Below are 13,402 nucleotides of genomic sequence, written 5' to 3' on the forward strand. Positions count from 1 at the left end.
TTAATATACCGATCTTGGCACATAAGCAGCGAGCAAAATCAAAGCTGCAGCCCGCACCTTATACCCCTGAATCACACGTACACACGCACACAACCGCCCACACGCACGCACGCACACAAACACACAGGTAGAAGATGGGAGGTGGGGGAGGTGGCAGGAAAGTCGCATCCAGCGGTGAGGAGTCCACAGGAGGGAGGAGGGGCTAAAAAATGAAAACGATGAAACACGACGAGCTCGCAGCGGCCCCAGATGCCCCGCACACCCCGGCAGCGTCCTGGCTGGCTTTCCGCTGCGGGATGACCCGCAAGGTGCCGCGTGCGTCTCCATCCGCACCAGGCGCGGCGCGCGGTGTCGCTTTCCGCGCGTCACCTCGGAGCAAATGCCGTCTGGCCAAAGTGATCTCCTCTCTCTCCTCCCGGATTCAGACGTCTATGCCCGTCCTCTGATGACTTTGTGCCCCCAGGACCGTGAATCCGCCACAGCAGGACGAAAATCCCTCCTCTGGCGTCTGCGCGTCCTTTCTGCAGGTAATCACAGTAATTAGGCTGAATATCTCCAAGAAAATCCACCGAGCTCACCATGGAAAGACCTTCATCGCATCGACACAAAGGGTAAGATGCTTTTACGGTTTGATGTGACAGGAACGCCGCACAATCAGTGTAATAAGCGTGCGTTTGAATATCATACCCAAACCCAGTGATTGTAATTCCGTCAGATTATAGTATAATCATAAACATTCATTTAAAAAAAGGGATTTCTTCACATAATCTCTTTCCATTTACACTGCAAGACAGGGAATTTGTGCATCCTGCACTGAAATGGATGATTTAATTGAAAATAATATGAATATTAATGGGAAATAATTAAGGGACATCTCCATGTAGCCCAGCTGGCAAGATTGAAGGAGCAGCGATGACACTGCACACATTTTAACAAGGCTTTAAGTTAATATGCAAGAGTCACAGGATATGAAGCTTAGTTATTATGTCATTTTGCTTTACTGTTCCAGAGTGTAAACAGTGCAATTCACTGTTAATGCTCCCATCGGGGACTCTGTTGTGACCTGCTGTGCTTCTGTTGATTCTTTACATTCTTCATATTTTCTGCTTCTTGTCTACCATAGTTACTGAGCACACTGTACCGTGGTATGTGCACTTATTGATTTAGTTAAACCTACCTCCAATTCATCGGCTGTTTCTTACAAAATGTGAGACTCAAGCCTCTCCAGATATCTGTAATTCCAAGGAGGACCAAGTTAATTCAGAGCTTGGTGATGGATTAGACAGATTCTCCCGGCGACGACACTTCACTGTATCCAAAACAGTCATTATGTAGCTGTCCAGCTATGGTTGTGTGCATATTAAGATTATTTTATTATTCAAGATGCGCTTTTCCCTTTTAATATAAACGGCTAAAGAAAATGTCATGTGTTGTATTTACAGACAAAGACGTTTCCATTCTGCGAGCTGGACACTTTTTATGTAAACATTGAAATGGGGAAGAGTTCAGACTGAATCACAGGGAGATCAACAACAACGCTGAAAAAGACAGAAGGCACGAAAACCTGGAGACGAAGACATGGTCATCACTGATAGAAACACAGGCACCCCTCTACCTAAAAAGGAGACCCAGAAGAAGAAGAGGAGGAAGTCTCGCCCTCATGGCCTTCCCTCTCCGGCACTCTGCTGTGCGTGTGGCCTATGCATCATGCTGGCTGGACTCAACATCACTCTCGTGGGAGCGTTCGCCTTCAGCACACTGGTGCCTTCTGCCAACCCGCCAATCATCATCGGACCTATCCTTCTGCTGGTGGCCTTTACATTTTTTGGGGCCTGTTGCATTTGCAGCCGCCTGCCCCCACCCCACAGCTCACGGAGGTCTAAGGTGGGTGGCAGGGGGATGGGGTTGATGGGACATGGTGGGCTAACTGGTGGGGCAGCATTTGAAATTGAGACCAGCGAGCACACACTGCAGGATACTACAGCCGTGCAGCTAAGCCCCACATCCTCCCCTGGATCATCCCGAGCATCCAGCCCAGAAAAGGAAGCTCCTGATGCATCCCTACCAGGTTCCTGCAAGCTTTTCACCATGGAGACCAATGGCCCTTCTTCTGTTTCTGCCACCGCAGTCTACTCAGCCTCGACGTCAGCAGGAGGGGAGGTGAGGCTCAACTTGCCACGTGAGGATGTGGTCACCTAGCAGAGCAGAAACTCCTCTGAAGCCAGAGTGCCCGGAGTGTAAATATTGTTCTGGGTTGAGGGCTGACTGTGATTGTGTCCTCCAGTTTACATAGTGCCATATTTCTGGGTGTGACAAGTTGTCAACAGTATGCTTTTGATTTCTCTTGCCGTGCAGCATTCTGCTAATTAGCATGCAAAATTTATGAAACGTCAAAGTATTTGTTGATTGTAGGTTCTGGAATTCAATTTCCTACCTCTTTTGTGCCATTTTCTTCCAGGTCGTTGTTCTTAACGTGGGGCATTATGCACAGTTTATGTGTAGAGTATGTGAAACCGTAAACATTTTACCTTTCGCTGTTTCTCTGGTTTCTCATCTCTCAGCACCGGTCTGTGGGTGCGCTCCTAATAAATGTGATTGTTGAGTTATTCTGAAACAAAGCTTAAATGTGAAAGATCAGTAGTGAAAACCAGAGTTGAACTGTACAGGTATGTGTTCAGTGACATTTGGCATTTCATATTTGCCATTTTCAGAGGTGAACCTGTTTTGGGGGACATATTATAGGTCACAGGGGATCCCAAAGCAATACTGAGAAAATCTGAGATTAGATTCCTGGCATTTACTGTTGATTTCACAAGTAAATGAGTATACACCTCAACCAATAAATTTGTAACAATTGTGCATATGAAGAAGTGTGTTACAATATATTTCCATGTAACTGTGTACAACTTTGACTAATGAAATCATTTTTCTTGTCATTTGACAAATTTTATCACATAGATATTACATATTCTTGATTGTTTTGATTTCACATGTGCATTCGTATTGAACGTATCTGCAACTGAAGTCGGAGCATCACGTTCATTGTCATTTCTCATCAGTTCCTGTACAGTGCAATGCAGGTGACATCGTGGTGACTTTTCATCAAGAAAATGAATTCACTTTGAAATCCTTTTGTGTTTTTATGTGCAAACTTTAACTTGATATTCAGAAGAAATTAATCTCCAATGAACTGCATATACACAGTTTAGGAAAGCCAAGACAAAGCTTAGGTTTTCAGATAGCATAAAAAATATACTCCCCATCACTGTGATGTCTTCTTGTCAGTTATATACATGACTGGTTACATAAAGACATTCAAACCCTGATTTCCTTTGAAAGGAAAGTTGCCTTAGACTGTGATATCAGGACCAAACTAATGAGGGCTATATAAACGTGCACAATAGCAGTTTTCTTCAGAATGCCTTTGTTTGGCTCTGGATTTCTATTCTTTGTTGTTGGGAAAGCCTCAAAAGGTTTCTGATTTTGTGCATATTACTAATGCATGCATGTGGTTTCGATGTATTCTATTTCAGAAAGTTGTGTGAAGTGTCAGGAGAGTAAACGCCTGCTATAGACTTACAGCCACAGGCCATTTATTATTTGTGGCACAGCTTCTGAAAAGGAGCAGTTTCTTTGTCAAATCTGTTTCTCAAGCCGAATTAGACTGCTGAGGCGAATTCTGCATGTTCATAGAACTGAACTATGGGAATGCAGACACCCTGTTGTGAACTATTGGTGTTATGTGTGTCTTTTAGTTTATGTAACACGTATACAACAATATGGAAAATGTAAAAGAAAGAATATTTTTGTGATGATTTTTTTTTTATTTCAAAGGTATCAGATAAAATGAAAATTCCTAAAAAATTCCTAAAAAAATAAAGTATCTTTCAGTAGAACATGGGGTTTCTCATTATGTATGTTTGGAAAGACACCATGTATTTGCTACATTATGTTTTTGTGTCGTTATCAAGTGAAGTGAATAAAAATATCAAACTGGATTTGTTATAAACAGAGATTAAAAGTGTGATGTGAAAGGGTGACAGTAATATCTTCGCATATGAGGATCTCTGCACCCATTAACTCCAAGCAAGAGTCTATAAAGATTATATCAGAGCAGTTTGTAGGAAAACGAGACATAAAATGTAAATGCCCATGTAATTTCCCAGATGCCAGTTCTCAGAGATGAGGAAAAAACAGTTGGTGCCTTTAAACTTGAGAATATCTTTCCATGCCATAACATTTTCCCATTCACCTGCGGGAAGACTGGAACCAAACAGGCACGTGAATATCCTTATTGCTTAATCTACTGATTATAATCCTGATTGGGTGTTTGGTTGAATAAATATCAGATATATCAGATATAGCAAAATAGCCAAAATGCCCATCACAGTCTTTAAGAACCCAAGATTTTCTGTTCAAGCGTGATATGGAGTGGTTTAAATGCTGGCGTAAACATGGAAGCTGTAATCAGATCTCTTGGCCTTGAGGTAAAAGACCCCAATATGAGCTTCATCAGGCTCCTCTGAAGGTATTTGTGTGAATTTCACGTTGTTGCCACTGGAGGGCGCGAGAGCCATACTTAGGACATAAAAAAAAAGATTATATAACATGCAGTTTTACATCAAACCAATAGATGTCGGTAGATCTTAACAGATTTCTGCTGGCTATTGTTTGGTCTGCCAGAGAACAAATGGTGTAGATTATAAAATTATTCTGGTGTCAATGCATGATGCACATAGATTATTTTTGTAAATAGAAAGTGGAGTTTTAAGAAAGTAATAAAGCATTGGTTTTCAAAGTGTGCAAAATAAAAGTGTTAATCTTCTTTGTCTTGCTTGCAGAAGATTTCTTATCACTGACTGATGAAATGACACTTGATTGTATTTCGCAGTCTCAGATGAGCAAGTCATTTTCAATATCTACTGTGCTGATAATGCTCCTTTGTACTCATGAAATGATGAGCGCACAGATCTTGTGACCTACTTTCTGTGGCAGCTCACAGATGACAAAATGAACCGAGGTCCTATTTCTAGAGGGGGTCCAAAAACCAGAGATGTCCAGCTTCACTATTGAATCTTTTGTTAAAAGCTTAAAAAAATTGGAGCTGCAATATAACTTTTATCCACTCAGCCTTGTGCGACAGGTCAAAAAAAGAAATATAATGAGGAATGTGGTGTTTTGTGTGATACAAAATTGGCAAAATTGTCTGCTTCGGACGTCAAAATAAATGTATAGGTAACATTTAAAAAGCTGTTAGTGAGAGTTTGAAACAGCAGATGGTGGATTTGGACTTGTTACTGTTACAGGATGAGCCAGGCAGGGAATCCAGCCAAGACACTGAGTCTCATATATCGGCAGCATTTAATGGGATTTTCTGATTTCTGATTAAACTGCGTAAGAATACTTAATCTTTTTGGAAAACCTGAAAACTAAAGAACCTCTATTTCACTCAGTCCCAAATTCCTCCTAAACTGACTCCTTCCAGTTTAAGCTGAACCATTTCCTATGAGGCAGTGGTAAAGCATACCCACTTCCTGCTTTTGCTGATTGGCCTTGACTGAACAGGCTCATAAAACTTATTGAATGTTCAGCCATCTGGAGACTTGAGGATTTACTGCCTTTTGGAGTTGAACAGGTTTGCAGGTGAGCTGCAGACTGAGGTGAATATTTACACGTTTATGCTCTTAGTGAGCAGAGGTCAGGGAGAGGGGTCAGTGTTCACTGCTGCTGTTTGGCCTACTTGCCACAAAAAGCAAAAGGTCAAAATGGAAATCGACCTTTGCCCTCTGAACGTCAATCTCTGCCTGTGTCCTCAGTGTGCTTTTAAAATCTATTTTATAGGCTTTTTATAATGGACATAAGACACCTTTCCTTTTAAACAATCTTCCAAAGGTTGTTTTAGACTTTCACAGTATGAGCACACAGACCTAATTCATAAAAATCTAGGTGCAGTTTGGTGTGACAGTCTTGCTCCAAATGATGAGTAATGATAAGTGCTGCAGACAAATGAGAGCTGACTCTCCAATCTTTTGACCTGGCTCTGTCTTTTTTTTTTTTTTTTTTTTTTTAAATCAGAGCAGCAATCAGGTGAACGCTCTTACTCCAAAATGTTGGCTTTTGTTCAGCAAACAATGAGAACAGACCGATGCATTTGACTGTCTAAAAAGGATGGCAAAGAGAAAAACATTTAAAGGGTCATGGACATGCTGTAAACAATGCTGACCGTTTCATGACACCTTATTTGTAGGGTATGAACTGCTACAGTGCCTTGACTATCAGCAGCCTCCTTTCACTACCAAAATGTTACAAACCCACTGACAAGGCAGTTGATATATCAATTATTATCAGAGTACAGTTTCTATTTTTTGACAACTTCAAGCAGATTGTAACGTTGCTCTTGTTCACACACATATGTATGTCAAGCCACAACAATGACTGAGACTGTTGCTTGTTTGATGCTCCCACATGGTGCAGATAAAGAGAGAGGTTAGAAAACGTCTCTGCAAGCATCCACAGCTAACCTCGGATGCAGTCAGTGGCTGTGTTTTGTTTGTCATGATGAGATATTGCACATCAACAAAACTCTGCTACAGCAGCACACGCAGACACACAAGGACCCACGCTCACACCTGCAATCATAAGCATCTTATCCGCTTTGAACCGGTGCTTGGCGGATCCCGATGCTCTCTGATGATCCAGTGTAAATGTGCTTGTGTGTGTGTGAGAACACTCTCAGTTGAATGAGTCGGCAGAGGAGGGGGATGGAGGGTGCAATCAAGCTGAAAAGATTAGGGGAAGACGAGCCGCTGAGAGAGAATCTATGAAAGCAGACACTGGTTATATAACCCTAACCTAGTTCACTCCACTTCCAAAGGCACACTGTGAGGGAGGGGAAGGAGGCTTCAGTGAACTGGGGTGAATTCTTGTGTTCAGACTGAAATGAACCAGGCCATTAGTTATCTGCATGCGATGACAATAGGTGTCAAATTCTTATTTAAGCACAGTTTCTCCCGGTCAACAAGGAGGTTACTCACTGCTTTGTCATTCATTTCAGAAGAAAATGCATCTCTTCGGTTGTCACTGTCCACTTGTGGTTATTGCTTCATTGTACATGCAGCAGCATCACACCATGAAGAGTTTGACTCAACGTTGGGCTCAGAGCAGCACTGAACACATAACTCGACTGAAAACGTATCAGGCGAAGTTGGCTTCATGCTGAGTGTCAGTAGGGGTGTTTTAGCTCCCCGTGTGCTGTGCATGAGTGGACCTCACCACTGCTGTGTTCCTGTTACTGTCTGCGACAGGGCCAGCCTGAGGGTGACATGGAGTACAAAAGCTCCTCGCAGATCAAGACTGCAGATACAGTGGATTTTGATTAAAACCAACGAGGGTCCCAATTGTATTGCTGCAGTGCTCTGCATACCAATGACGAGTGACAATGGTTCCCTCACCATTCTTTACTCCTCCATTCACTCCCAGTAAATGGCAATTTATTCAAGTGGCCAGCCTGTTGCATAACCTTGCTTTTCACGAGTCTATATGTGGGCCCTCGGAGAAGGAAAAATATACACTGGTGAACAGAGACAGCATCCCAGTGCAGTTCCGGCAGGGTATAAACGCACAAGAAAACAGTGAAAATAACACTGTGACCACCAGCACCCAGCTTAGTATGAGCTGTATTCCAGCAGAGGCAGTCAAATCAATCACTCTCTCCCACATCCAGCCATTAACCGAGTCAATGCAGATTTTCAGTCATGCTACAATGCACAAAGTGTGGACAGTTTCGCTTGCTTCTCTCCTGGGAGTCTTTGACCTGCTCTTTGCATGCTATCCTTTTACACGAGACCCGCTGTTTATCCAAGCTAATCAATAGACAGACTGGAAATAGAACAGTGGTGTGCTAATATTTAAGGATGACTACAAAACAAACACTTAACTCATGGGTTCTGCAGGCCCAAACAACATTTTGTAGTGAGCGGGTTGTGTTGTAAACACTTAGGACCGGTGATTCAACAAGTGATTTTCTGGAGCACTGGACATGAGATCCCTGGTTTCACATTAGGATGGTGGGTTCAGTAAGTATTTGTATGGATTAGGTTTGGAGAGACAGCTGTGTGCTATGGTTACAGAACAAAAATGAACCAAATGAATACTGTATCTTGATGTCATAGGGGGCAAGAGGCTTGATAAACAACATGTGCTACCCTTGGACTCCAGCAGAGGCCCCCCTTTTTCGAAGAAGCACAGGGACAATAAAAAAACCTTTCCCATAGCAGACTGCTTCAAACTGGTTTCTGTGCTCCACATTTATGGCTGTCATTCTCAAATCCAACTTGACATTGATGCCAGCTGTTTCTGGGTTTGCTGTTATCTCACTGCACCACAGTGGTCTACGTGATCATCGTATGAATTTGCTGAGTGAATGACCTCTGTCTGTTTTATATGCAGCAATTAAACTTGCATCAATGGAACTCACATAATATGTTTTTGCAGAAAAGGCTAATTGCTACTTATTGTACCTTTGTCTCTATTGCCTTTACGTCTGCTTGTGTGGTTTTGTAATACCGTGATGATAGTCTGCCAAGTGGGTCATGTCAGTGCAGAGGACATGATAGGTAGTTTCGCACTCAGGTGTGCACTGCACAGTTCACCACTTAAATATATATTGCATGAAATGATAATCATATAATCAGTAAGATGAGACGTCTGACAAATGACCTTGCTCAAATTGAAGGCCTTATCTCAGCATCAATAAGAGCCTTGTGTTGTGTATCACGTATTCTCTAAGTCTCCATTGAATAAATAATGACAGGTCCATTTTTCGGAGCACATGACCAAATACCCACCGCACAGAAAACAGCACCAGCGGAAGCCCTTTTTTCTCAGGAGGAAAAGACCTGATTTAGTAGACACCAGCCCATGTGGAAGAGAGGAAACTCCTCTCTCAGTATGTCCAACAAGCTGTTTTTTTTGTTTGTTTGTTTGTTTGTTTTTTTTAGCAGACAACCAGTTTTCCATGGCAGCGGATACCTGTGCATGGCACTGAGGGGCGCTGCTCTGTGTCAGCACTCATTACCATCCACTGCCTCGGTGGGTATCTCTTCCAGGAGTCCTTTAGAAAGAAATACAAGAGAGATGCTATACACTTTAATGACTTTCCCACAGTGGCTCTCCAAAACAACAGTTCCCCTTAAATTGCTTTGCCCGGGCAGACACTGGAGGAGAGTCCCCACCGCTAAACAGAGGAAGGAAAATACTGAGTCCACAGTCTGTCCACTCTGCAAGGCCAGCCAACATGGGAATAATCAGGTCTTTATGTGGCATGGGGCCTACAGCGGACAGCCTCAGTATTGTCCCCCCCCACCCCCCCCACCCACCCATATCCTGGTTTGATTGTTCCTCTGGATCCAACGCATGGTCACGCTGAGACATCCCCACAGCCCAAATTAGGGTTTGTGCATCTACTCTCCCCGAAAGACTCTGGACCACCAGCTAGTCGGCATCCAGTTTAAAACAAACAGATGAGGCAACGTTTTCTCTCACATACAGTTTATCAACAATCTTTTTCCAAGTACCTTCTCTTGTTTACATCTTCTGTTGGCAGGTTTATGAAAGTAAATGTTCAGAGTTGGGATTCAAGTGGCTTACAGTGATCACATGGCCAATGTCCCCTTCCAGAAAACCCTTTGCACAGCAGTCTACTGCTGCTTCAAACTTAATATATGCTTCACGTCAGCGCTACAAGACAAACGTTGATTTCAAAGTCAGTTATAGAAATACTAAGATCTATGATGTATAGTGTACTGGGTATTGTTTATTTCTTTTCCCAACTTTAATCTGAAATGAAAAAAGATTACCATGCTGTGTGCATCCATTATCTTCATCAATATTTTACGAATTTCCTCTAAATGATTAAAACTTGGTTAACAAGACCAAGAAATATATCCATAATTCTTTGGTAATTCATTGACTCACCAGTTTTTGGATTTTCATTCTGCAAAGCTACAGATTTTGTTTATTACGATGTTATGGTCAGGGAGACTTAGACTGGCTTTCAGTTTATAAATCCACATGAATGTTAATTCACCAGTATCATCGTAGCTGATGTGCTCGAGGCTTCACTGGTTAAGTATGCAAATTTTTATGAGTGTGACCTGTTCCCTCTGTGTCCTATCAGAGATATGTCAGCAGACAGGCGCTGTTAAAACTGATTACAGCGAGCGATGGCATATGTAATAAAACATTATCCCAGCTGTAACTGTAAATCCTCACTGAGCCTGTTGTGTGTGTGTGCGTGTGTGTGTGTGTGTCTGTGCTGCCTTTCTGTGAAACAATAGTGAAACATGATAATCAGTATTGCATCAAATACTGAAATCTACATACACAGTGCCACCTTATGTCTACAGCAACTAAGTTTTAAAACTGTGACCTACCAACCTGTAATAGACCCGTACCCTGTCCTTATCTGCCAATTGCATGCTGGGAATGGTCACAGCTGTGTAATCACTGCAAAGAACCTTCTTCTTTGGTATGAATACAAACTGATGGTAGTTCAATGAAATGGTAATTAACTCCATTTATGTACATTAGTGAATATCTGGCTAGTTTTTTTTTTTTTTTTTTCTGACGATTAATAATCAGAGCAAACAAATAAGTGAAAGTGATTCACTCATTCATTCATCTTCAACCGCTTATCTGTTTCTGGTTTGCGGGGGTTGCTGGAGCCTATACCAGTGATATGTATCTATAGGCAGCACAGCAGCATAGCGGTTAGCGCTGTTGCCCCACGACAAGAAGGCCATGGGTTCGGTTTCTGGCCTGGGGCCTTTCTGTGTGGGGTTTTTATCTTCTCCCTGTGTCTGTGTGGGTTTCCTCCCACTGCACAAAGACATCATGTTTGGGTTAACTGGTGACTCTAAATTGTCTGCAGGTCTGAGTGTGAGTGTGAGTGGTTGCTGGTCTCTGTCTGTCTGTGTGTGTTGAACCTGTGATGGACTAGTGACCTGTCCAGGATGGACCTGGCCGTCACCCAACGTGAGCTGTGATTGGCTCCAGCAACCCCCGCAACCTGGAAACAGATAAACAGTTGAAGATGAATGAATATATATCTACACTTAAGCAGAAAAATATCTGTTTTGTGGCTGTGAACACAATTCTTGACTTAATACTTTCAAAAACCTAAACTGAAACATTCCCATCAGCCTCAGATGTGGTTCTGTGTTTGCTGCTTGTTAGTACATGCTGATTTCTTAACTTGAATGGTGGACATTATACCTGAACTTCAGAGTTGATCTTTGAATAGCGAGCTGGGAAATCAATTCCCTGAGCAATTATTGTAGTCAAGTTCAAACTTCAAGCTGAATGGGTGTGTACAGTGAGCAGTACTCACCTGAGACTCAGCAACTCCTCCTCTCTTCCTGATCTGATTACATGTATTCACCTGCTGGTGTCTGTACACAGAAGAAACCGAAAGAAAGAAGGAAAAAAAGAATTGCGTGAAACTGAAAACCAGAGATTAGTGTGTGTAACTGAGATGGCGGAACAAAACAGGCCCAATCCAGACGGACAACCTGAAGAGTCTATTGTCATAAGAACTAGTCTTTCAGAGGTCAAACTAAACTCTCTGGAGACGTGGCTGTTTCTAAATAGCTCATCATATGATGCTGGTTATTACTCAGTAAATTACTACCTGAAAAGTCGTGCTAAGCAGAATCTATAGGCTCACAGCTTTACAGTTACAATAAAAAGGCATGACATTTATTAGTTGACAGTGGAAATAAAAAGTCAGGCAGTCCAAGGAAGCAGCTGTTTCCTCAGCTTTTCCTGACTCAAAACAACACAGCTGACTCATGAATAGCAAACTCACCTACCTTGTGTCACGCTCACATTCTGCTTACTAAGAAGTCTGACACTGGGAAGAACCTTAGGTTTTGAGATGCCATTAATGTAAGAATGCATGCAAAGAGGACTGGTGTTTAGAATTTGTACAAAAATATTTCAATTGAAAATTAAATAGTTTTGATGTCCAAAACACAAGGGATGAGAGAAGGCAGAAAAGGAAATTTAAATAGAGAGAAAGTAAGAGACCAACACTTTTCAGACTTGACCAAGTTGAATTTATTTTCGATTAATTTAAAATATTTTCCATATGCAATTTTGCAATTTGTGACATCATTCAAATTTGCATCTAAAATCTGCTGTATAATGAATTCATATTATTTAACTGCATAAAATGCTGCACATTCACTGTTGGTTTGTTGTTCAGGACCAGGACTTGCTCTCAGCTGATCTCAGAGAGCTGTACTGGGATAACTGTGCCCGGTTTCAGTGTCACTTACCAGGTGGTTGGCATCTGGTTGACCATGTGACGCAGCCAGCATGACACTGAGATCAGCGTAATCGAGAAGCCAGAAAGAGACTGCTTTCACTCAGCCAGGCGATGAATGGCCAGTGTGATGTTATCTTCAGTTCTGTGGCTCCTCTCGCAACTATTCTACTGCATTACAGTTTCATCCTGTTGTTCAGAAAATCAACCTGTTACAAATGAAGGATAATTGAGTAGCTCAGCAGATGAGGATTATGTCCTTTTTTGGCTTTTCGTTGTGTCTACTAGGATCAAGTGTCCTTGGACGCAGGGAAACAAGATTGAGGAGTGTGGAAAAGGAGGTTGGATGGAGGAGGAGCAGTAGTATTTTCAAATTTCTTAAGAGAGCTATACTCCGTCAGCTTTCACTAGTGTAAACAGAGGGATAGGTGACCTCCATGCACAGTGTAACAATAAAGCTTTGACTGTATATTGATCTGGTGCTGCCTCAGATTTTAGTCATACCCGCACAGAGCTGTTTTCTCCTCATACCAGGATTTGGACTCTTAATTTTCTGGCTTTACTGTGCAGCCTGTGCTTGCTGCACTCTGCTCTACCTGGTTCAGTGTCTGCCGGTGCAGAGAGTGCACCAAAAGAGGCTTACAGCCATTTGCTCTTAATGAGGCTTTGCTCACTCCATGCTAAGAACAATAACCCAGCTGTATGTGGAACTTTTCTCTCTGGTGCCATAGAACATATGGGAAGCTCTGTTTACAGGTCAGTGAAAATGCAGGAAGTCATCAACCGTTTACATGGATGTGATGTTATGGCCACAGATGAATCATGTTACTGCACAGTCTCCATTAGGGACACGGCGTCCTCAGGTGCTTCCTGGACTTGCATAACGTTCTAAGTAATAAAGGCCTCATAGATTCAAATTCTCTCACTGCTCTGCTCGTGCGCTGAGAGATTGCGTTTCAGTTTTTGCAGATCACCAAGCCAGTAGGAGGAGGCTTCTTATGTTTGAAGTTTGAAAGAGGCTTTAACCGCTCTCCTAATAATGGAGCCATTGAGATCCGGAGGGGCTTTCACACAAAC

General features: G+C 42.4%; 1 protein-coding gene across 1 annotated transcript; it reads left to right on the plus strand.

The window, feature by feature from the left end:
* Positions 1-1,578: 1,578 nt before the first annotated feature.
* On the plus strand, positions 1,579-2,199 carry tmem275a (transmembrane protein 275a). The gene has a single exon (XM_029524790.1). It carries the CDS (start codon positions 1,579-1,581, stop codon positions 2,197-2,199), a length of 621 nt encoding a protein of 206 aa, XP_029380650.1.
* Positions 2,200-13,402: the final 11,203 nt, after the last annotated feature.

Source organism: Echeneis naucrates, chromosome 17 (genome assembly GCF_900963305.1).
Source record: "Echeneis naucrates chromosome 17, fEcheNa1.1, whole genome shotgun sequence".
NCBI lineage: Eukaryota > Metazoa > Chordata > Actinopteri > Carangiformes > Echeneidae > Echeneis > Echeneis naucrates.